General features: G+C 36.0%; 1 protein-coding gene across 2 annotated transcripts in view; it reads right to left on the minus strand.

Annotated features, from left to right (window-relative positions):
- EFL1 (elongation factor like GTPase 1) overlaps positions 1-25,991 on the minus strand; it is a 79,572-nt gene that overhangs the window by 16,951 nt on the left and 36,630 nt on the right. For both annotated transcript variants that reach the window (XM_061347271.1, XM_061347270.1), the window contains exons 16-18: positions 8,965-9,096; positions 6,346-6,493; positions 1,042-2,045 (exon numbers count right to left, since the gene is read on the minus strand). In XM_061347271.1, the coding sequence (XP_061203255.1) occupies positions 1,042-2,045; positions 6,346-6,493; positions 8,965-9,096 (1,284 nt within the window). The remainder of the gene's footprint in view (positions 1-1,041; positions 2,046-6,345; positions 6,494-8,964; positions 9,097-25,991) is intronic.

Below are 25,991 nucleotides of genomic sequence, written 5' to 3' on the forward strand. Positions count from 1 at the left end.
ATGTGCTAATAAGCCTACCACAGGACACCTTTTGCCAGGCCTATTAATCACCAGAACAGAACAGGATCATGCATCTGTACAAAATAATTGCTCATTCAAATGGCATCTCTTTTCACTACATGCAATTGTAAATTTTGCTTTTTGAACCAATTTGTTTTGTGTTACTGCTATCATTGTGCTTCTGCACACAACAACAGGGTTTTCTATAACAAATAACAATTCTTTAATTATCCTATGTGGGATATACTATAATTTCTATCATGATTAGTATAGTTAAAGTAAATTAGCTGATAGCTTAAATGCAATGGAAGCTAGCTTTAAAGAGTATCTCAGTGCATTGGATCAGATTCCACATGCAAGCAACTCCCATGGAAAACTCCAAGAACAAATGTTGGGTAAGTTGAGTGGCACTCTAGGTCATTAAAACAAGTTTAAGTAGGCAGAAGTGGTAAGGTAATACAAGTGACACAGATTTGCATGCGCTGGGTTTGCAAAGTGAGCAACTTGCATACCAGAAGGATACAGATGCTACAAAAAAATAATAAAAAAAAAAATTACCAATGGGACTGTAACAGTGAGATCCTCTCTTCTTCCTGATTTTATTTATATATTGATTATATTAACATAAACCATCTTGAAATGGCATTTACTAAGATTCTGCATTTATTTTACTAACAGGGTAGATTTCCTCATCTCTTTCTTCATGGAACTAATGCTTAATTACGAGGCATAACATTAATATTCATGTTTAGTGAATTTGGTATTACAAAAACTTCATAAAAAGCCAACATTTTGCATCTTGCACTTCCAAAGAAGTGTAGCATTGCTATTTATGGGTATGCTTCAGATAACCTAAAAGAATGATAATTTTCATTCAGAATAGTACAAATACTACAAGCACTACACTACTACTGGAGAGCTATAAAAAACTGCTGACAAAACTTGTAACCAAGTTACACTTTCTTATTTCATCTGATAACAAAACTTCACCTCGAACTAAGAAAGCAAGTTCTTGACAAAAGTTCATTTTGTCTGTCTTACCCAAAACTTCTGCAGTAGCCATAATTTCACATGTGTACATTGCTGCCATAAGCCTCTGGGGTTTTGCTTGCAAAGCATAGCGACAGGCTTCCTTCATGGTGGCAATCAGTTGTCCTGAGAAGGGACCATAACAGTCTGCAAGTAAAGCTTCTCCCTTGTGTTTACTAATTTTCTCAGGGGATTCTGTAACACTTCGGCTGCTGTCCTGGTGTTCACTCACACTGCAAACTTCATCAGTGCAACTGCTTGTTAGAGTACTATCTTCATTTTGGTTATGTGCTATGGCGTCACATTCCTCTGAATCCTGACTGTTAGTTGACAGAATCTCTCCAACTTTATTTATTTCCCATTTTTCCACTGCAAAACAAACACCCATGAGGGGCTCTTCACACATGGGACCTGAAAGCGTAGCCAGCTGAAATCCACTTACTATGCTGTTATCAAAGTCTCTGTATTTACTCACTTCTTTCACAGAATTCCCAAGGCACTGCCACACAGACCTTTTATAGCCCTCAAAATTATACAACAAAATATTAGGCCCACACTTCCGTGGTCCAAATGACCATATCTGATCAACAGCATTTCTCCACTTTCTTCCCTGCAGATGTTGCTCCAACTTCTGTTTGAATTCCTTGATCCTATCCATAGTCTTCTGATTTATCTCATGGTTTTTTTTGTCTTCATTCAGAGATGTGTTGAGTTGTTCCATAGTTCGAATTAAGTCACTATTTTCTTCAAGAAGTCGAGTTACCTCCTCAGGAAGTGGTATTGCTCTTACACTGAGAGTAGCTTGCTTATTCGGAGTAGATATTGTAACAAGCCCATCTGAATCAACTTGAATTCCTTCAGGAATTTTATTTTGGTCCTCTTTTGTCTGGTGTATAACAGCAACTTTCTGCTGTTTTCCTATTTCTTCATTCACCATGTCAACTTTAGGAGGTCTCGTTATAGTCTCTCGGAATGGTATAATAGGTGCTGATACACTAATCTGTACCTTTGCAAACCTACAAAATAAAGTTTAAAAATTAGTTTAAAGCTTTAAAAATACTTTTACGTTTAGGGGTAGGAGGTAGAGCCATGGTCTTCACACAGAACAGATGCTCATGAATAAATCTGATTGTAACACAGATCACTAATAATGCATTTCAAACTCAAACTCTGAAAAACTTTATGTACTTCAAGAAGGAAGTGTTGCCTCTTATGTCTTCATAAAGATTTGGAAAGGAACTGAGAAAATGAAAGGAACAACACTGCTGCGCGTCTATGTAAATCACTTGCTCACATACATCTTGGTAGCTATGTGCTGGTGTTCTCTCTCCTCAAACGAGATACAGTAAAACTAGGGTTAAAAAAAGAGAATAAGGATGATCAAAGGTATGATAGTACAAGCAGCCTTCAGATATTTCAAAGATGCAACAGAGGTCTACAAAATCATGAAGGGCATGGGGAAGGCTGATGAAGATCAACCAACAACCGAACCACAACAGGCCCTGAACTGAAAACAATTAAGGCCCAGGAAAGGATTATGCTTACTCTTTTTTTTACTCTTCCCCAGACATCTGTTCTAGGCCACACTGCTGCAGACATGGTACTGAGCATGATGGACACTTGGTCTGAATGAACATCTGCTCTTACACTGAGATCATAGAATCATAGAACAGTTAGGGTTGGAAAGGACCTTAAGGTCATCTAGTTCCAATCCCTTGCCATGGGCAGGGACACCACACACTAAACCATGTCACCCTTTGAGATGCTCTCGTAAGATGAAGCCCTAGGTATGCTGAACAGGCTTTCGTGAAGAAGTGTGGAGTTACTGTTTCATAACCTTGTGGGTTCAGGTCAAGAACAGCTAGGAGTGCTTGGAGAGCTGCTATTCCCATTTTCTCCACACTCCTGGCACAGCAGATTCAAATCTGTGCAGGAAACTAGCACTGCAGCACAGAAGCAGGGGGAGTGTTAATGTAGGGTAATAAAAGCACCTCACAAATTCATAGTGTGATTAGCTAGTAGAAGCCTTATGCACTATTCTCCCTGCAAACCTATAGGATCATTCATAATTGTGATCTTGTATCAAATTTCAATATACAAGGCACTATTCCAAAGGTAAAGTCACTGACTACCTAGACTGGAATGGCTTTATGTGGGCCTGAGCAAGGCAACAAATTTCAAGTGAAATAGCTAACTCTTGAGCATCACCAGGTAGGGTAACTTTGGTTACAGAATTATGCCATCATTTCAAGTATAGACCTGTCAGTAGCAGTCTTTTCTCTGCTATAAAGCAGAATACAGTCCCTCTCCCTTATATACCCCAAGTAGTGTTATTTTGTACAGTTACTTCAATGAAAATTAAGTAGGGCTTTTTTTATGGAGTTACTTATGTGAGTACAGCTTTATATAAAACTAAAATATAAAAGCAACTATGGGAGATAATTAAAATAAATTGACCACTAACTACAGAAAAAGATTAACTTATCAATTTGGTATCAGAAAACCCTGTTATTTCAGGTCATTAAACATTTTCAGTTTGTTAGAAGAGTTTATATTGGAAGATTCTCAAAGATAATAGAATTTCCAAATGAAAGACAACAAACATTTTTAATACTGTGGATGAATCTTACTTTTGGACTGATGAATAAAAGGTAATTTCAATCTTTGCCTTAAAGGACTACAGAAAGCACAAAATAAAATGGGGTACAAGGCAGTAGGTGAAGATCTTGGTTATGTTCCAAGCCAAAAAAAAAATGGAAAAAAAAAATCATACCAAGGCAGTTCAGTCTGTTTAACTAAAACTAATGTATAGTCTGCTTTGCAAGAGCGCTAGCAATTTTTAAAGGAATCATTTTGGGTCAAGAGTTTAAAGATACAACTTAAGAGGCTTTGTTTTTTAAACTAAGCTGGGAAATACCCTATACAGTGAAGAAAACCTGTGTGGGAGATAAAAACATTTAGGAAAAACCAAGTACAGCAGACCACAATAACAGAATATGACAGAAGTTTCAGCAATATTGTAGTACTGGTAGCTATAACAATGATAAAATCTGATTATTAAGGAATCGATGCATTATTTGCAGCAATGCTATTAACCAACAGTAATTTTTTTCACATTAGCTCATATTTATTATTTGCCTTGAAATGAGCACTCTGCAGGAAAACCTTCTGAAATACCACCCTAAAAGGTATTTCACAAGATGAGGAAAATTAATTACTAGTGATTAAAGTGCTCTAAAAGTAAAAGCTTCACATCTTTGAGTATGCCAACGTGTTATTTTACCACCCAGCTAGGAAGTGGAGATTTGTTACAAACATTGCTATATTTATTCATAAAAGATCACCTGTTTTATCTTCAAGTATAATTTCATGACTTCAAAATATCCTGTATGGTATTTTATCTGTTTAGTGTAATCACAGGAGCTCAAAATTGCCAATGGCACCATGGTAAAGCCCTGGTTTTTTTAGCACTGTGAAATGGATGTTTACTAAGTGCACATTATCAGCATCTTGTTCAAATACATTCTGGATTTAACTCAGCTGAAGATACTGGAATGCTGAAAGTTTCCCATCAGATTTGGAAAATAGCCTGTACTTTTCAGCTCATCTGAAGGGAGAAAAAATGGTCACACAGCAGAATCTCCCAGCAAACACCTTGTTTGGAAATGAAACATTCCTATCACTGGTACAATAATAAACCTGTGTCTTCAAAGATTTGTACAGCCTTTTCTAGCTATTTTATCCATAAAAATTATATGCTATTGGTCATTATCTCACTGCTACAGTTAAAACCTGTGGTATAGCAAGCAAGCAGCAGATCAGTAGACAATGGATTTTGTTTTATTGTTTGCATGTGAAGGTATAAAAAATGTTTGATACTGCCAGCTGAATTACACTTAGGTTTTAAAACACATGGAGAAACCAAGACCATAATTGGAATGACCTGTTTATAAGACCCAGATATTATTTACCTTTATTTATACAACATTCCTGGTACTGAATGTTTGTATAGAACTATTTTATTACACAAATAAAGCTAGTTTCCAGACAAGGATAAGTCATTGATCCTTGTAAAGGAGATGCAGTTAGATTTCCGTGCTGCTATAGTTTACATTCAAAATCAAAATTAGCAAAAATTATATCCCAGTATGCGTGACTTAAAGGATGAATTACGTGATTGCATGGACATCTGTGAGGCTACTACAATGCATTTAGGACCACTTATACTTCAGCTCTATCTCATTCTGAAGCTAAAACATTTTGCTGTCATCAGTTTTAGAACTGCCGCTACTCAGCATCAAACCTCAGTTCTAATTAGCAGTACCTACAGCTGAATAGCTGCTTACAATAAAACAGCTACCACCACCTGAAATTATAGGTACTGATATCTAGGAAAAGGAACTCATCAGCTTTCATCTATATAATTTGAGCCTAAAGAAACAAATGTCTTTGCACTGAGGAATGTACAGACCTAGGAGCTATAAAGGAACTTACTTGAAACATAGTATCAATAATTAATACTGTGTTTTTAAAAGCGGTAAGAATGTGTTGCACTAAGTTGTAATGAGGGTAACTTAAAACACATCAAATTTTACAACTATTCCAGTCTAGCTTTCCTAAGAAGTTACTGTTGTCTGGTATTAACTGGAAAGGAAGTATGTACAGCTAGACAAACATTCAATCATCCATCATCAGGTCTGCTTTCTGGTTTAGAACAAAAACAACAGTAAATGCACATGGAAAGAAGTACCAGAATTTTTTAGTAAATGAAGTTATAGAATATAAGGCTGTATCTGACAACTGTTCTTCTACCATGTGAAGAAACATTAGACAACACTAAATGTATGCATATATGCTTGCAGAAAATACTGCTTATTAATAAAAGAACAGATTAACATTAGAAAAGAAAAATCAATACGAAGAGCAAGGGAAAATGCAGAGTGTGTACTAGCATTCTGGTCTTGGTGCTTTCTAATTTTTGAGAGTTCATGAATCAGACATGATTCCCCTTGGTTTTAATTTTATACAAATGATACATCACATGCTTAATTGGACTTCTGAACCTATTGCAATTCATCAGTTCTAGAAAGTACCCATAAGGTGTACAAGATGTATAGAAGTGATGATCTAGTGGCTTCTGCCCAGCTGCAAGTAATTTTATAGCTACAAAAGGTTACATTTACGATCCAATGGTAAAACCACTGGTGGATGAAGCTTCTATTTTACTCAAATATAAATCAAAGATATGCATCTGACCAAGAAATACACCAGACACCTACTGAACTAAAAATATGTCTTCCTCCTTGCCCCTCTAACCTTTCTTTCAGGTCATCCAAGCAGCGCTGAAGATGAACTTCTCCTGCTGTCACTAGCACATGCTCTCCTGTCTCCTGGATTAAAACTTGGACACATGGATCAGCTTGGTTTAAAAGCTTCATTCCTTTGACCAGCTGAGGCATATCACCTGGCAAAATAAGGTATTATTAACAAAGGAATACTTAACAAGCAGTACTTAAAGTAGGATAAATTGAAAAACAACAACACTCATTTTCATGGAAGTCTAAACAAAAATATATATTTCAGGAATACTTTCATCGAAGTTTTGAGGTCCTTCTGTGGGCCAATTTCTCATTACAGGTTACAAAGTGTAGTATGGTTTAAGAGCAGCAACCGAGCATAAGCTATACTCATCATTTGGCACTAAGACTTTATGTGCTGGTGATAGAGCATTATACAAATATAACCACTACATACGTTTGAAGTGATTGCACATTTTTGTTTTACATAGTTTTACAATAGGTTTAGTATGTCAAGATAGCTACCATGTTACCTTGCTTCCTTATATACAATGAGCTCCAGATACAGCACATAAACAGCTGAGAACCAAAAAAAAAATTGAATTTTATCAATACGAAGTGATTAAAAATATCAGGAATTCACTCTTTTTCACAAATGATCAAGAGATATAACCTTTCTTGTTTATTACTACTGCTCAGAGTCATCTTTCAGTAAATACTTGTATTTCCATGCAATCTTTCATGGCTAAGTGTAGTAACCTGTAAATTGCTAATGCTTAAAATGCTCCAAAGACATAAATAATAACATGTTAACTTTACTAAAATAAAAGCAAAAATTATTCCATATGGATCACTTAAAAGACATAAGAGCAAATGAAGCACAGGAAGGGTTTAAACTATCTGGAAGCCACTGAAAAGCTTTAATGCTTACAACCTGAAAAGGGGGAAAATAAGGCATGTGAGAGCTTTTCAGTGAAACAAAACACAGCTGTCCCTCTGAAGGTGTTTAAAGAGTCACCTTAAAGTTAATGGAGAATGAACAACCACAGCTGAATGAAATTTGGTTAGATTACATCAAAGCTATGCATAAACACCTCACGTCAGCAGTGCTTCATAATTAATATTTACTTAAAAAAATTAATTACGATTCCTTTTTCTTACTTTACATATGCGGTAAAGAATATCCACAGGCTTTCTAGGTATGCATATTCATATTCAGAAGGAAGAGTGACACTGAACTTGTCATTCACTTGGAGATTATGGAAAGAAATATGACACTGTATAGTTAATGCTAAGCTTGTAAGAGTATAAAAGAAAAGTATCCTTGGAAAACAGACATAAAAATAAACAAGAAGTAGAAAATACCAGAGTGTTAGTTCCCATGGCCAACACAGTTGAATGCTTTCTGCTCTGTCTTCTGCATTTAAGCCCAGTAAGAGGGATGAATAGATTTTATTATTTTTTTTTTTCCTTTTACAGCTTATGGGAACCCTTCAGAAAGATTTTGACATGAATGTGAAGACATGCAATCATTTTGTAAAATACACATAGGCAAATAATTTGTACTGATTTGAGTCACTTTCCCAAATAAGCAAATGCAGTTGTGAAGTAGGTTTGCTGTGGAAATCTGAGGCACCCATATGCACAATGTGCTAGGGCCACCTCACAACTATATGCAGCTCACTGGATAACTGACTGCCTTCAAGTTAAGGCTGGAGTGGCCAAATTTTGCTTGTCTTCCTGTTACTGCAAACAGCAGCTGATTTTCAGGAAACTTTTGCAAGTGTAGCTACCTTTGAGGCTTCCATCCCTCTAACAAATTTACTTCAAACCATAGATTCAGAAGTTACCAGGGAGGAGAAATAAAGCAATGGTATAAGAATGTTAAAGCTTAATTTCCTTATGGGAAAAAATTACACAAAAATTGGTCAGTAGTTCTAGAATTACATTCCTTTAACATTTTCAACTTAATGCTACACTCAGTAGAACCAGTAATTTCCAGTACTTTCAAAACTGCTTTAACAAATGCAGGATGTACAACATATGATTACACATGACAAACAGGTGCTAAGCTGTACAATCACTTTCCAAAAAACATGTAATGCCAGTGTCAGAGAATTTTGTAACTGCACAGAAAGCCAGTTATTTTGGTTCTACTAACACTACAACAAGAGATTGAAAGTGGACTGAAATCCAAATACATCCAGACATATACTACTCTCTGGTTGTGGTGGGGTATCAATTAGAAGCAGCGCTGCAAATCTGTACAATGAGCTTAATGATATAACATAAAACAATGTCTGCAGAAGGGAAAACCCAAAGATATACTCACCTTCACAGTAAAAGAATAGTGAACCTTTAGCATTGCATTAGGTCTTACTTGTGGAACAGTTAAGTCTGACCACAAAGGGCACGACAAGGTCTTCTGTGTCTCCTCAACTACAGATACACGAACTAGACAGCTAGAATTCACCGGGACAATAAAGTACAGGCCTGTAGGCAACACATACTTGTTTTATACTGGGTCAGTCTCTTATCCAGTGAATAGATCATAAACTAGCTAGATGACTAAGGGTGGGAAGATGCATTGCTACCACACTGAATTTGCACTACGATCTCCATGCTCCTTTAAACTTACTTGGATGTTTTGGTTCAACAGCCACCCGCACAATTGGTGTCGCTTCAAAGTTGAGAGGTGTAAATGGTGGACAAGCTGGTGATGTTGACAATGTTGCAGACTTTAGCACAAAATCTTGCAGGCCTCCTATTCCTAACAGGAATTGGAAAAAGAAAAACAAAAAAACAATGGGGAAAAAGGAAACCAACAAAAAAAAATTACCCACTGTCACATTCAATGAGACTAAAGCACGATCATCAAGCTAAAAAGAAAAAAAAAAAAAAGCTGAACTTATTCTAATTACAAAAATCCGATTAAAAATTCCTCACTGTTCATTTAATGTATCTGTTAAAGTATTTGCTCAAAATCTGGGTAACTCAAGTGTCTGCAGTGATACTTGATATTTAGTCTCACAGTTCCCACTGCATTCCATCTGTATTTTAAAAAAGCATGTTTACCACTCTGAACAGACAGGACACAAAGACTTGCTTTCCTTTCTGATACATCCAGTCCTTCGTACACAGTATCACAGTATCACACAGTATGTTAGAGATTGGAAGGCACCTCAAAAGATCATCTAGTCCAATCCCCCTGCCGGAGCAGGAACACCTAGATAAGGTTACACAGGAACGTGTCCAGGCGGGTTTTGAATGTCTCCAGAGAAGGAGACTCCACAACCTCCCTGGGCAGCCTGTTCCAGTGTTCTGTCACCCTCACTGAGAAGAAGTTTCTTCTCAAGTTTAAGTGGAACCTCTTGTGTTCCAGTTTGTACCCATTTCCCCTTGTTCTATCATCGTTTGCCACTGAGAAGAGCCTGGCTCCATCCTCGTGACACTCCCCCTTTATATATTTATATACACTAATAAGATCACCCCTCAATCTCCTCTTCTCCAAAGTATAGAGACCCAGCTCCCTCAGTCTTTCCTCATAAGGGAGATGCTCCACTCCCTTAATCATCTTAGTTGCCCTGCGCTGGACTCTCTCCAGCAGGTCCCTGTCCTTCTTAAACTGAGGGGCCCAGAACTGGACACAATATTCCAGATGCGGTCTCACCAGGGCAGAGTAGAGGGGAAGGAGAACCTCTCTCGACCTACTAACCACCCCCCTTCTAATACACCCCAGGATGCCATTGGCCTTCTTGGCCACAAGGGCACAGTGTCGGCTCATGGTCACCCTGTCATCCACTAGGACCCCCAGGTCCCTCTCCCCTACACTGCTCTCTAACAGGTCGTTCCCCAACCTATACTGGAACCTGGGGTTGTTCCTGCCCAGGTGCAGGACTCTCCACTTTCCCTTGTTATATTTGATCAAGTTATTCCCCGCTCAACTCTCCAGCCTGTCCAGGTCTCGCTGGATGGCAGCACAGCCTTCTGGCGTGTCGGCCACCCCTCCCAGCTTAGTGTCATCAGCAAACTTGCTGATATAAGACTTACTTTTGCTGGTTTAAATTTAGACAAATTTAGACTTCAAGAGCCCTCCAATGGCCACCTGGTTCAACCTCCAGCCCAAAGCAAGGCTAACTTTAAAGTCAGATCAAGTTGTTCAAGGCCTGGTCCAGTCCGGTTTTAAAAACCTTTAATGATGGAGACTGCACAGCCTCTGTTGGCAAGCTCCTCCAGTGCTTAATTACTCCTACTGTGAAGAATGCTTCTTTTTTTTTTTTCTTTCTTTCTTCCCACCCCCGTTATGCCCATCTGGGATTCTCCTTGTCTGTAACTTGAATGCTGTAAAATTTAATTTATGACATAGTAACGTATTCATTCTAATCCCAATATATTTTATAATGCTGGCAAGTTGGAGAAAATTGAGCTTAAATTGTAGTGATAAGGAAAAAATATATTAAAAAAAATATTAGCTATAAATCTGCAAAGTAGCTGCTGTAAATGCATATTTAGCCTTGGCTGGCTGGCACATTAAAGACAATTTGAAATTATTGCCTTCAAATTTCTAACCAACAGGACATCATTCATAATTATTCAGTGCTATAAAAACACTACCAGAAGTGTTTGAGTAATAAAGACAACAAATAAAGCTGATATTGATATATACAGTCACTTTTCCCGACTCTCCTTCAATCATAAGCAATGAGCATTGAAGTACTTCTAACGGAGTATATATTAGATGTACATATAACAATACGAGAAAACTGAAACCTTTAGCTCATAATCTATACCTGCTTAAAAATTAAATCATGATTGTACAGTGCAGTACTCCTTCCTCCTCATCTCTCCTACTTGCTCAAATAGTGATAAGCAGAGAAGTTCTTAACTCCAACTCATTATTACCCTAATATTTTTCCAGGTTCTTCTTTTGTTTTTGTTGTCTTTATTTGAGGCAAGAAACAAAGAGGGTCAGCTTTCACCCTATAAGATCATAAGGGAGCTTAAATTCTGAAGAGCCAGTCTGCTGCAGAGCTATCATCTGCAGAATCAGGACATTTCTGCAGCTCTGAAGGCTGAACGTCTGGCCAGAAGGATATGCCAAAACCTAAAATGTCATTATTTAAGTAAACCTGTCTTAAACTAACTGGAAGCAGAACAGCATTCAATGGCATTAAATGCAAGACAGCAGATGCTATGAAGAAAATAAATCTGTATAAACTCTGCGTTGCACCTGACCTATGACCAGTATGTATTTCCTCTTTTTCACTTATTCAACATGTGGTTTGAATGAAAAACAAATGCTGGATCATCATCACCACCAGGGACTGAGAAAGGGATGGGCCCATTTTATTCTGATCTTCTCCAGCTGGTAAAAAGAAAATGATTTAGAGTGGGAGGTGAACAGCTTCTTTTCACAGTGTAATATGAACCAGAGAAATCAAGTTACCAAATCTTACTTCAGATAGACTCACTCTCTTCTTTAACACGTTACTGTACTCTTACTACTATAAAGAAAACCTAAAGTTTTCTGCTCTTTTGTTTCACATTTGAAGGGAAAAAAACCCCATGAATTATACTAGTGTCTGGCAACAATTGTATTTTATAAAAAAAAAGAAGTCAGTTTTCATGAAAATCTGTTAGGTTTGGAACCTGAGTGTTTTAATTGCTTAACTGCGTGAGCTGGCACAGAGCAGTGTCCAGCCCTAATGAATCTATTTCATTTACAAATTCTTAGTAACAAATGCCAGAAAAAAAAATAAAAAATAAAAAATCCATAATGATTAAAGGTTCTTGAGCACATTTTTACATAATATGATTAAGAGTTAGCACTAATGTATTTTCAAAATAACATTAGAAAAAGACATAACTAACTCCAAAGTACCACATGATATGTAAATGGAAGAATTCATAAATCTTAAACTTACTTATTGTTCATCCCACTGAAATTTACACATACTACTTGAGATGTGTATTAATGTTAATTATGTGAATGGATTTAGAAAAGTCCCTCCAAAATTAAGCTTATAAATATGCCTCTTGTTTTAAGATCTGTGTCCTCATTTCAGCTGGGATAGAGTTAACTTTCTTCCTAGTGGCTAGTACTGTTAGTGCAACTGGTTTTGTCCTGTTCAGCCCTTGAAGACAGACATTACTGTAACACGCACATTTGACTTCGTATTTCTTTTCATAGTACAGTAATTTTCAAAAAGAAAGGACCCAAGGTAAGAAAAAACTGTTTAAGCAATGAAGGGGAGATGAAATACTGCTCTTTTGTATTAAGTTAGCTTAAATAATGAAATACCAAAAAGCCTTGTAAGTATGTTTGAGATGTACAATAGTGACCTCTCAATTCCTAATCGACAAAGTATGCAGTCTGTCACACAAATCAACATGCACACTGGTAGGCAGTTTGTAGTACATGGCTTTTATTTATTCATTTATTTTAAGAGAAGACAGAGCTAGAAATGTCTATAGGAATTTTCAAACATGAGTATTAACTTTATCAGGAAACTGCTCCTTTTTATTAACTCTGCCTGTGGTGTGCCACCCGATTTCTGTACAGAAGAATAGATGCTGAATTATGACTGTTCGGGGAGTGTATAAACTTTAGATACAAGAGTTTATTAAAAACCCCTCATGAGAAATATCACATACTTTGGTACATGTGTAACTACTTCTAACATTGTACTTGGTAGCAAAGCCTTTTCTTCACAGTCAGGAACCAAATCACCTTTTCAGATTTTATAATGTAAGGCAAAGAGCCATATCTACTAAAGAGCTACTACTATAAGTGTATTTTTCTCTTGTGCATAGTCCTGTTGAGATTAAGGGGATTATAGTGTAGAGAACTACAAAGCAAGCTACCCATGCTGAAAAGTGAAGTCTACCAAGGAATACCATCTGAGATGCAAGTATAAGACTAGATCATTTTTTCTTGAATTCATTACCTACTCTGCTCCTACTGCAGAGTAATAATTTTATTATGAACTAGCACTCCTATGTATTACTGGTCAATAAATAAATACAGTGACTGAACTCAGCTGGACTTGAATAATAACAGGCACTGGAAAATACCACTCTCCAGGGCTCTGTCTGTGTGCCAAAGACTTAACTGAAAGAAAGGCAATTTTACAAAGTTCAACACTCAGATCAGTTCTACAAACTTGATGCCACCTATAAAGGAAACAGGCAAGACTCCAAATGTGATGTGGAGATTTAATTTAAAAAGTTTACAAATTATCTCTCGTCCTAAAGAACCTAATCCTACATCTAAGTATCAAACTGATTTTTGCTAGCATATACTAAGAGTATTTGTATAAATATAACTAGCTGTTTTTACATAGGCTATGTTCAGATTACTCTGACAAATCATTCACAGTAACCAGCAATAAATCTACCTGAAAGTATTAAATGTATTATTCCAGCAACCATTGTCAATCTGTAGCTTGGAAATAAGACACCCTCTTAATAGAGAAAGAACTCATGAAAAGCCTGTGAGATAATATTATGAAAGATGTTCTGAGTTTGGTTGATTGTCATTTAAAAGTAGACTAAATTATGGTGTACGTCAGGGAAAATTATTACACAGATGGAGAAATGTGAGATCTACAATGGTCCTTCTTTTGAGTCCTTTCTATCACTTGCCCTAGAAGATGAGAATACTAAATCAAGTATACACCTATTTGTATCACTAGAGTTTTTTACCACATGATAGTAACTAAAAGGCAAAAATAGCTAAGAACACCATAAGTAAAATTTCCAAAAGAAGCAGGAGATTTAAGACAAGCCTCCATTTACTTTTCACCTCTACGTCTTGTTCATAACCACTACACATCAGAAAATCATTTTGCTACCTTTAAAGTACACATTTCCAGCTGCATTCAGCTATAAAGATTTGAACACATAATAGATCAAGATACATGCAGTTAGTTTTAGCAGTTAATGTTTTTTCATGATTCAAAAAATGAAATAAGACACCACCACCACGCTTAACTTTTTCGATCAGATAAGGAAATAATTTACTTTCCAGTATGAAAATCAAACACAGAATTAAAGCTGTTTAAATTTTAACTTCTGCCACATTGTTACTAGCCTCAGCACATTAGTTCAGTGGATCTTTATCTTCTCTCACTGACTACATCACCACTTTAGAATCCATGGCTGCTCTGGAATGGAGACATGTCAAGCTTTGGACTAACACCATAAGGAACTAAGTAAAACAAAAAGCAAATGTTAATCTTCCCACTAAGACTGTCTCCACTGAAATACATCATTTCTTATCAACATTCTCTGTTTAGAAAGATTAAGACTTTACAATATGCAAAGCTTTCTGGTTTAAACGCTCCATGCACTAAACTAATATCAGTGAAGAAAGACCATGCAGGCTCATTTGTAATTCATGTAAAAAGAGGTGTGACATGAACTTCTGTAAAGCTACAGAATCTGAAGTCTTAAAATGACAATGTGCCTTTTGTTTCAAAGGGAGTCTACAAACAGTCTAAGATCTCTGTACTTTGGGCAGTAATATGAATACTGTTTTTCCTTCCCCAGTGACGGAACTTGAAAAAAAACCCACCTATTTTTAAAAGGTGCCTTAAAAAAAAAAGTGAGAAAATAAATTCACAAATCTTAAAAGTATGATTGGCTCCTGGATATTTCCAGTTTCTCATTAAATAGGCTAAAAGTCAATTAAAACAAAAAGAAAAAATATATTTGCCAAATATATATACAAAAGAAAATAATTCCATATCAATCATCATTCTCCTTCAACCTATTCACAGAATTCTCCTTTTCCCAATATCTAGGATGAGCCTAGAAAAGATGATACCATTAGCACAGTTACTCATTAGGGTGACTAATACTGCTTAAAAAAAAAAAAAAAAGAAGTTATTTTGCTAGGGGAAACTGGCTTTCTGGTGGGATTAAACCCTGTTACAATAGTATGCCTTTTATTTCAGGAATCTTACAATGTTTTACAAATTACTGGGATTAAATGATGGCAACTGTAGGGACTTCGGACAAGCAGCTACTATACTTTAAGAATGCTTTGTATTATACATTTATCGCTTCAGATTTTAAGCATTTTTCTCTTGAGTCTCATGGGCAGTGCATAGAGACATCTGAGGGCAGAACTTGACCTTTCTATATTAGAAACTGTTTCTGGAAGGGAAGGGAATGTAAATCAAGACACAGACAACATTCTAGTTGAGATTTCATCAACTTCTTCCATAATACACACCACATGTTAGCACAGATTGCCGGTGAGCATCCTTGTCTGTAATTGTGCACTTCCCCCTCAACTGTTCTTGCTTCTGAGGCCAGTGAAATTGTTTGTATGGAAAACAGAATATTGTGAAGTATGTGCATGATTTCAGCTGTTCTTCAGACTTTCCAATCATTTAACAAGAAAAGGTTAAGTCAACATTTTCTTTTGTATTTAATTTCCTCTTTCCCTGCTTTTTTGAGCTTAGTCTGTAAAAATTATCAGAATCAAAGACTGTCAAAGCCTCTGTCCCAGTTTTTTCATGAGTTTCAAAGGAACACTTTCTACCTAAATATGTGCTAGAGATTAATAAGCAGAAGCACGAATACAGTTCCTCAATACAAAGGTGTTATAGTTTTTATTGTAAAACATTACTTTTAAGTTCACAGCAGTTTGAGGGAAATTGACTTTTGACACAAGTAGTTCCTCAAAGCTTTACTACTGAATTATCAAGTAGTAAAAGATGAAAAAGTGCTTGGGCACCCTGCTGCATTTTTTTTGGGAAGAAAGACTAGCAGTGCAAAGAACAATACTATCTGCTTTTATAGAACTGCAAGGAAAGCAGTAATACCATCTAGCAGCATATTCTGCTAAAATCCCTTATTGCCACCTTATAGCTTTTAAGAGGATTGCAAGTATCTAATGAGTAGACAAGTATCATTTATCTTCTGCTGAAATTCTTTGGGGAAAAAAATGTCATATATTTGATTAAGTACTCAGACTGCATGATAACATACATCTCCTAACTGTTGATTGAGTTGACAATTGTAATTATGAACTTTCTATACTTTCATCATACTATAAACTATAAACAATTGCAAGGAAACTATAAAAAACCCTTTACATTAAACAGTAACATCTTTAAAATGATAAAGGGAATGGATAGATATCTATCTGCACTGAAGTCTTTGTGAACAAGCAGACACTAAAGCTGAGTCAGGAATTTGCTTGCTAAAATATGAATTTACCTTAAAGTAAGCAGAATTAACCCAAATTCAGTTAACATTCCAAATCTGCCTTCTGGGTTTACAAATAGGTGTAGCCAAAATGAAATATTGATTTCCTTAAGTTGCTTAATGAGGCAAATATATATAGAAGATGAAAGTATTTCGGATGTAATGATGTTTTTCTTACACTACAAAATTATTTCATTTGTCATGCCATACTAATTTTTGAAGCTGAAAACTGAAGTAAATGATCCTGATTTTTTTTTTGTGGTTAAACTTAATTTTAGCACAGAAGCTTAAAAAGAAAGTTCATGCCTATATCTGTAATCCAACCCCATTCCTCTGTATGTATTCTGAAATCAGTGCACTTGTAGAAAGGTAAAAACCAAACCTTTACTCCATTTTAAGTTACTGTGATCTTTTAACTGTAAAGCATTCTTGATAAAGGCAGTAAACGGTCCCTTCTGTGGTTTTATAAAAGTGTTAGTAGATCTACTCAGCAGTATACATGTAATACATGTTGCCTGAGTCCACACATTATGATTCCTTTTCACAGGATCCTCAACTTGACATCACCTGAAAGCAGTAAAACTGAACAACAGTAAGTATGTGGCCAGATCTTTGTACATGTGACTACCCAGACACTGGAACTCACTTCAGTTAGCCTGTACATCAAATTAATACTTCTATTACTGCATGTGGAAAGCATTTAGCATCATATAAAACTCTTCAAGGGCTTCTGAAACACAAACCAATTTTTAGATTTATAATTACTTTGAATAAATGATTTTAATTTGACCTGACAACAACACATCTGAGTTTACTTATATTTCCTTTTTTAAATGACTACCAGAACTTCAGAGGCAGTTTAGCACGATTGTTGTCCCAAACAAATGGAATTTAGGAATAGTTGTTTCAACATATTTACTTTGATAATCTGAAAGTCCTTTGAAATGCTGATTTGTTGGGGTTTTTATTAGTAGTAGTAAATGTGTTTTTGTAAATATATTCATGAAATCACATATTATACTGGAAAAAAAGATCAGCTGAATTCATATGGAACATCCTATGCAAAGGAAAAAATTTTGCCCTACAAACCTAAAGAAAAAGAAAGCTTTCTAGACAACAAAGCATTAACTATGCTCTCTAAAGAAAATACGTGGGTTTTTTTCTGATGAGAAGTATCTCACACGTGTAGCTCTGGCTCTTGCCTCCCTGTTTGGTGGCACAGTTAAACATATGTTGCTCATCTACTGATGACTTCTACTGGTTCAATGAGAAAAATATTTCACAAACAAACAAAAAAAGTTCTTTTGTTGGTAATTCCTATACTGAAACTCTAAGACTTCAGCTATGATCCTGACACCTGCCTTGTAGAAGACAGAAAAAGATGGGGCTACTGACCCATCATAAAGCTGTTTTGTACACAATTATAAATTGATAATAAATCTTATCCACGAAAAAAAGCCAGCAAAACCCAAGAAAACACTGAAGTGTTTGGTAAAATACTTCAGTTAGTCTTGATATTAGTATTCAATTAAGTGTGCAAAAGGAACATATACTAAAAGACCTAAGATTCTTCACCCTCAGAATAGCAGAACAAGACAAATCTCTGTGTTCCAGCAGTCCTCTAGCAAAGACAGAGTTTATACTGCTTATATTTTTGGACATTAAAGAGGAGAAAAATGAAAAATATTTTAAAATAAACCTGTCTGGCTTATTAAGTATATATTAGAAAAAAAAGCAGAGAAATCTGATGTCTCCTCTTTTGCAGGACCACCATTGATAACATCAGCTAAGCACACATGTTCAGTTCTGGAAATCTATTAAAATAGGATCCTGTTTTCTTATGTCTGTAACATGAATATATTGTAGACCAGAAGTATTAATGAAAACAAGCACTTCTTACTTTACTCTCTTAAAATCTTTGCAAAACATTTCACCTACATTGAAGGAAGGGAAGGGGGAGGCAGCAGCCAGAGGCTGCAAGGGAAAGCATTGAATCAAGTGTGCTCTATTAGATTGTGCATGGAACTGTTTAACATGAGAGGAGAAGAGATGGAGGCAAAGACTTTCCATTTAAAAATGTAGGCAAGTTTAATATTAATTTTTAATTGGACACTGGGAAGACATAAAACCACATACAATATTTTAATCTTTTTATGATATTACTTGAGGCTAGATGCGAGTGAGGATCTAAAGTTCATTAGTGGTTTTTGAGCACACAGCAAACTAAATTCCTCTGTTTTCTTGACCAAATGCTTCCCACAACAGAGTAAATTAACTAATCTCAGCTAATAGATCAATAAATTGAAATGTCTTCATAAATCAGATTAGTTATAGCATAGTCTAACAACCAACTGACCATTAAGAGAAAATGCCATTTTAGTTTTTAATCAGTTTTAGGAATGTGAACTGAAAATGGGTAGATTTCACATATATACTGGTTTCTTAAATTGAAGATTATAAAATATAAGTAACATCTGTTACTTCCCAGAATCAATTATAAGTGGTGTTAAAATTAATGAGGCCTTCAGGCACTGATCTTGCAAGGAATTAATTTTACTCTGTAAAAGTCTTGGAGGTTTTGTAATGTTTGCCTAGAAAAAGCTACACGAACATACTGCTACAAGTACTGCATTACATATCCTAGCTACATGGGGAATTTAGAATCTACTACCAGAAGTGCCAATTACTAAAGACAATGGTAGATAGTTTAAAAGCTCATTACATTTTGTCCATCCTTGTGCTGATCCTAGAATTTGTTTAACTGTAGAATCCCAAAATACTTGATTTACATTTCATCAGTTAAAGAAAATATGAAGCCTTCATCATACAATAAACCAGGCAAAATGCAAAGATAGACTATTCAGTTACTAGGATATTTCAGACATCACAAGTAGAAGCAGCATACCAATTACCAAATATGTACAATATCCTGTGGGAAATGCCCTACAGAGTCACTGACCATTTAGCCTGTTAACTTGTAAGACATGCAACCAACTAATTAAAATTCGGTTTTCCAAGACCTGACCCAATGCCTAATGCTTCCCTTTAAAGGCAACCCCTGCGCCCCACATTACATTTGCCTGTAAGTGATTTCTGCTTGATTAATTTGTTGCCTTGGGAAATACAGCTTGAAATGTTCCAAAGTACCATGAATAATGGATTGTTTCAATCTGCATTATGCAGAAGTTGATATTTATTTTAAATACAATCATTTTCAAAAAGGATAAAGGATAGTAAGAATTTGACTTTAAGGTAAAAGAAACCTTCAAATAGTCCATTTGTAGTCAGAAACAATTAACATTTTGGGGAATAATTAATCAGAAGAAAAATTCTAACAAAAGAAAGCCCCTTTCCAATGCCTTGGATTAGGACTATTTGACATAAAGTGTGCACAAAGAGATAGAATGAGAGGGAATAGGGGATGTCTTAAATACACTTGTTATATCCGCAGCCTACGAAGTTAGTAATAATGAGCTATTTATCATACTCTCCAGTTTAACGGCAAAATATATTCCAAAATAAACAGAAAATGCATTCAAATTTAAAAGGAAAAAAAAAACCCAAAAGTTACTGCCACATGAAAACCCATCTTGGATTGAAAGGCTCTAAGATATACTCCAAAGATATGCTCCAAACCCATCAAACTAGAATAGTGACAATTTTTTAGTGAAAGGAGATAATTCCAGAAAGTTATTTGAAAACACACACATTAATCATTGACGAAAGTACCTAAGAAATACAGAACAATAAAATTCTGGAGTAAATGTTCTGCAGGCCCTTCATTATTCTCATTAAAACAGGGGCTATGTCACAGCAATGGCAAAAAAAAAAACCCAAAACAACAGAACAACAACTTATTTTTCCACAAAATTAAAACTATGCTTAAATCATGAATTTTACAAGTCAGCTTCACATTAGGTATTTCTGGCAGTCTGCATCTGTGTAAAATAAGCATAACAAAATCATGTTGATTTAAAACATAAAATGATATCTAAAAATTAAGACTGCTACTCCTTTTTCCAAGCATTTTTTCCCTAAGGAAAAAAACCTGTTATTTCCCCCTAATTTCTGATTGCTTCAGATAATGTAACCTTCAGAGTTATTACTGTAATTTGTAGTCCATATATCTTTGACTTCCTAAAATACTGAAACATATTAACTTTTATTAGCTCTATGTCAAGAAAAAAATGGGGCAAAAATACAGAGATCATTCCTAAGATCTGAGAATTAAGACTAGTGCAGAAGACCACATAACTGAGTTGGGCTGTATAATGTTCCTCTATTTCAAAATGGAGAAATTAAATATAACTAATCTTAAGGCCACCTTGCAAATAAGTAACTAATAAGATTTAATTTTATTTACATCCCACCTGTTTACAGGCAATAAGAACTTCCCCAACATTGCTCTCATTGTTTGTTAAAACAGGCATGAGCCTCATGCTGACAAAAGATACCAGGAAGGGAGCTTGGAGCTTTAACATCTCCACATCTGGAAAACCCTTAGTGTTTAACTTCCTTTTCAACACTGGTAACACCAGTCACTGACTGCTTCATTTACATCAGAGGATAAAAAGAAGAGAGACCCCAGTCCAAAAGGTAGTCTAAGAACACTATCTCAAATATAGCTAAAGTGATCTAGCAGCCAGTTGCCCTGCTTCTGGCTTCCCAGCACTGGCATGTGTCAAACTCTGGTGAGCCACTTCATGATACTGAATAAACAGAGTAAAACTAATCTAATAAAAAGGCAATTTTCCCTCTCACACAATTTTCACTCCCTTGACTAAGAAAGCATTAATACATTTGTAACAGACGCTGCTTTGAAGTGTTGTCCAAAAAAGGGAAAAATCAACATACTAATCATAATGACGCTCCTATGGCATGATGAAGCCAACCGGAAGTACAGGTTTAACAATCAACATGTTATAAAACTAGTTAAGAGACCTTCTTTCCTCTCCCACCCATGCGGAAAGTGCAGCTACCTCCTCATGGTTCTCAAACAAGTTAATTTGTCTCTATGCCACAGTGCTACCCCCTCAGAAACTTGATCAGGTGGGTTAACATTTTGCTGACTAAGCAGAAGATCCCACAGATATGGATGGTATCATGTATCACCCACAAGCAGCAGCAGTGACTCGGCTGCTGCTTCAAGACAAAGCAAAACCTTAAATCACAAGAAGTAAGCTGCTTTTCTGAACAAAAGAAACGTGACTGTTTGCCACTGTTATGTATCAGTTTTAAATGCTTTGGAAGACTTGAGGGTAGATGAACCTTTTCTACTAAAAATGAAAAGCATTTCTGCTAAAAATGGCTGAATACTCAAATGACTTTTTCCAACACAGTATGTCATACTTCCTGATGGGATCATGTACACAAAAGAATCTGTTAAAAACGGAGTATGATTTTAGTCTCATTTCCAAAGAAAACACAACTCCTGTAATCACACAGTCTCCCCTCAACAACTTTTAAACATGTTGTCAACTTCCACTAAATTTACCAGTGAGAGAGAGGAGAGGATTCAGATATAATTAAGTTTCCACAAGTTATGTAAAAATCAATGGCTAAGTACTGAAGGGAGACCAAAATTGGTGAGCTCACTGAAAAAAGGGCAGGCAAAACACAATCATTATACACCCCTCTTGGAAGCAGCTGCCTGGCGACCAGCACGCGCATCCTGGCTGGCCAACTGGGACACGCAGCTTAGAGGGAAGCTGAGGATTTTAAGGACACCAGTCCACAGGAATCCAGGCTTTGTTAGTTCTACTGCTCAGAGGACTTGATTTTTGAACATTCACAGAACAATCTTTTGTGGAAAAACTCCAAAAAATGTAACCATCAGGGTTCCAAATATTTTAGGTCCCATTTTGAAAGCTTCTCAACACACAGCTCTTTGCATCAATGAACCATGCAGGCTATCTTCAGAGTTCACCACATGTGCTTTCAACTTCCTTGTCCCAGACAGCTCCAGCAGACTAAGGAGGAGGGAATCGGTTTGAGTGTCTTTGCTGATATTTAAGTGCAGTAAGTGATTTAACAAGAACTACCAACAGGTTTGCCTTTTCAGTTAGATCAACGGGTTCACAGTCATGCAACCCACAATGGGTGACCCAATATTTCATATTGCATAAAGCATGATTTGTGCAAATCTTAGCATATGACACTTGGAAAACAGTAAGTATTTAAATGAGTATGTGTTGCTCAATATTATGTTTCAGAAATCCAATTAGTCACCAAAACAGACTTCTATCAAAGTTGGCAATGATGGTACTTTGGCCAATGAAGCTTAAAACGACAGTAACTGATAAACTGATTTATCCCCCATACATTAACTTGAACACCTGTATCATTTATACATTCCAGTGTGCATTTTAGTATTTCCCTACCTTGTCTTGGCTCCGGTCTGCTCACATTCAAGTCAATAGTAGTTTGCTTAAACCAACAGTAAGTGCCTTAGAAAAATCTGCCCACTTCAAATTCATTAAGATAATAATGACAAGATAATAAGACAAAAATAATCTCTGTTCTGTGAGGAAAAGCTTGACTCACACCCACATACTGGGGTCCTGAAATTTATTGCAGTTTTCTTACTGCAATCTCACTGTCTTCACACAGACAGGCCTAAAAACAAAGATGGCAACATCAAATACTCACTATCAAATTAAGTGAATTAATATTAGGCAAAATGTCAAAAACAAGTCAAGTCAGCAGCTGTTCTGCATCTTAAGACAAAAACTCAATAGTAACAGCCCCTCAAACATTACCTTTATCTACCTGTAACTGAAATTAATCAATTCTTTACAAATAGTTTCTTGTAAATCCATATTCTGAAACACAAGGTGTAACTGAGTATTTATCTATACCTGTTATTGTCAATTCATAGAGTTTTGACAATGAAATCAGAATAGCTACTACTAGATAAGTACAAATGGACTTGAAACTCACACTGCTTGGCTTGCAGCCTCTGCAGAATAATATTTCTAGTAAATATCAGGTTTTCCAATTATTTACTAAATGATAAACTACTACAAACAATCTGAACTTTGAGCCTAACTATCCAGTGCTGCCCCTTTAAAACTGTTGTTTAGCAGTGCTCCACAGTTTGACATCAGTTGATACTCCTAAATATAGCCCTGCCTTAACTCCCCCCCACAGTTCACAAACCAGACAAAGCCAACTTCGTGACTCACACCCTGATACAGGCCAAACAACCCTCACAACACTTTTGCAATTTAATGTGAAGCATGAAACAACATCAAAATTTGGAGAAAATATTTAGAAAATAACTCACTAAAACACAGCCTTTATTAATAACCTCTTGACTTTGCAACCTTCCCATTTGTTACAAAGGGTTTTGATTGTCTGTAACCTTGCATGTGTTCAAAATTGATTACAAACTGGTCTTCTTCACCCAAACTCCCATGCCCTCACTGAACCCCCTCTCTGCTTTTTCTGAACTCCCTGAAGAAATTTTAGTGACAACAGAAAATGGGTGCAAAATATATATAAAGTAAAAAAAGGCTTTTGTGGCTAGTTCAAATGTAGAAGTAGAGGCATTTCACAACCACAGATGGTATTTATTGCAAGAATGCTGTACATTACAGGCAGTAGTCCTACTACACAATAAGACAATCACTTCTTCACATGCGGGTGTGGAAGCATGTGTTCCCTCCCTGTTACACAGGAGGCCTGGCTCAGCTTAGGAAGTGCTCCAGCAGGAAGTTAAAACACATTCAAATAAATTGCTCTCTTGGATTAGTGGTTTATATTGCATAAACAATGACAGTTAGGAGAAGAGCTTGTGCATTTGCTAAGGTTGTGGTTAACTAAAATATTCTCATATAGCCTTACTTTATTGACATGGATAACTAAGGTAGTCAAAATTAAAAGCTGAGGTAGAGCAACAGAAGGAAAGACGGAGATCCAAAGAGAAAACAGGAGGCTGACACTAAAATTTGGGGTAGGGAGCTTAGTGGAAGAAGGGTAGATTTCAGAGCCATATTAGCACTCCAAAGACAGCTGAGGGAGGTCCAGCCTAATTTCTACAGCCTGGTTATTACTTTGTGTAGAAGGCAGAAGGCAATTCGTGTAGCTATGAAAGTGATGGAAATATTCAGAGGAGAATTTTCCCATCTCTTTGTCATATAAAACAGTAGCTTGTCTCAGGACAAATGAAGTACCAAAGTAAAAAAAGGAAACTGAACAGTATGTTTTCTTGACAGTGGCTTTACTTACTACACTGTGTCTGAAACCAGTACAGTATTTCCAAGCTGAGCTAATAAGTAGGCACCACATTGATTGCAGATTTTTGGCTTTCAGAATACTCTGAGATTAATTTGGATTCAAAACATTTGTAGATTTTCTGCATGAAGAAATGCACATTAAAAACCATAATCCAAAGTTTTCACTACACTGACAGTACTGTGAATCCATGTGAGATCTTTACCCAAAATTGAAATAGCTACACATTTTTGTACTGTATAAAAAACGGTGCCCTCAGGCTTCACATTAAATGGGAATAATAAAACAGTTCAAAGGATAAAACAAGTTACCTCCTTCCTATTCCCATTTCTTGTAAAAAAAAAAACATATGGAAAATTACATGACAACTCTTTAACTACTCTGTCAAGGAATCCTCATCAATACTATAATTCAGATGCTCTGAATAGTGAAATAATGTGATATTTAACCAAAAATGTAATTCTTATCAGCTGTGTGTATATCATGAGTAATTGAAACTCAAAGAAAAAAAAAGAAAACCACCATTTTTCACTTTAGGATTGTTTTGTTCATAGGATATTGGTTTAAATATAAAGATGGGGGGGAAGCCTTATTCAATCAAAGCCATGTAAAGGAGATTCAATTTTGCAATAACCTTAAAAAGGGATTATACAGAAATAGAGAACATTGCAAATTCCAAAGAATTACAAAAACCACACAGAGAATAACTTCCTGAAGTACTAAAGCTGAAAAAGGTAATACTTTAGAGAAATCACCCAGAAATCAAGAACCATACAAAAATTGCAACAAACTCAATTTAAACAACAAACCCTGACTGCTTAGAAAAACTTTTATCCATCACTCATTCAGTGCCTCCTACTGGGCACATAGAGGATAAAGTTTTGAGACAACTGAACTGTAATTTCTAGGTCCAAATTTCTTCTCCACCCCCTAAGTTACATATGGTATATTTCAGCACTGATAAGTATCAGAAACAAAAATACTTTGCCACACTAATAACATTATCTAGACAGGTAGTTTGTGTTATTTAAGGATGTGTTAAGAAAAGCACACTATCCTGACCGAGACAACAAAAGGATAAAGAAACAGCACCATATACAAGAAAACCTATGTTAGGAACAGAGATGCATGTAAAATATATTCCTAAAACACAGAAAACAAAGATTATCCAAACAATGTCATGATTTAATGTAAGTTTTTACACACTTCAGT

This window comes from Neopsephotus bourkii, unplaced genomic scaffold (assembly GCF_033783945.1).
Source record: "Neopsephotus bourkii isolate Nb327-2 ecotype Australia unplaced genomic scaffold, CSIRO-AGI_Nbou_v1 NB_318, whole genome shotgun sequence".
Taxonomy (NCBI): Eukaryota; Metazoa; Chordata; class Aves; order Psittaciformes; family Psittacidae; genus Neopsephotus; species Neopsephotus bourkii.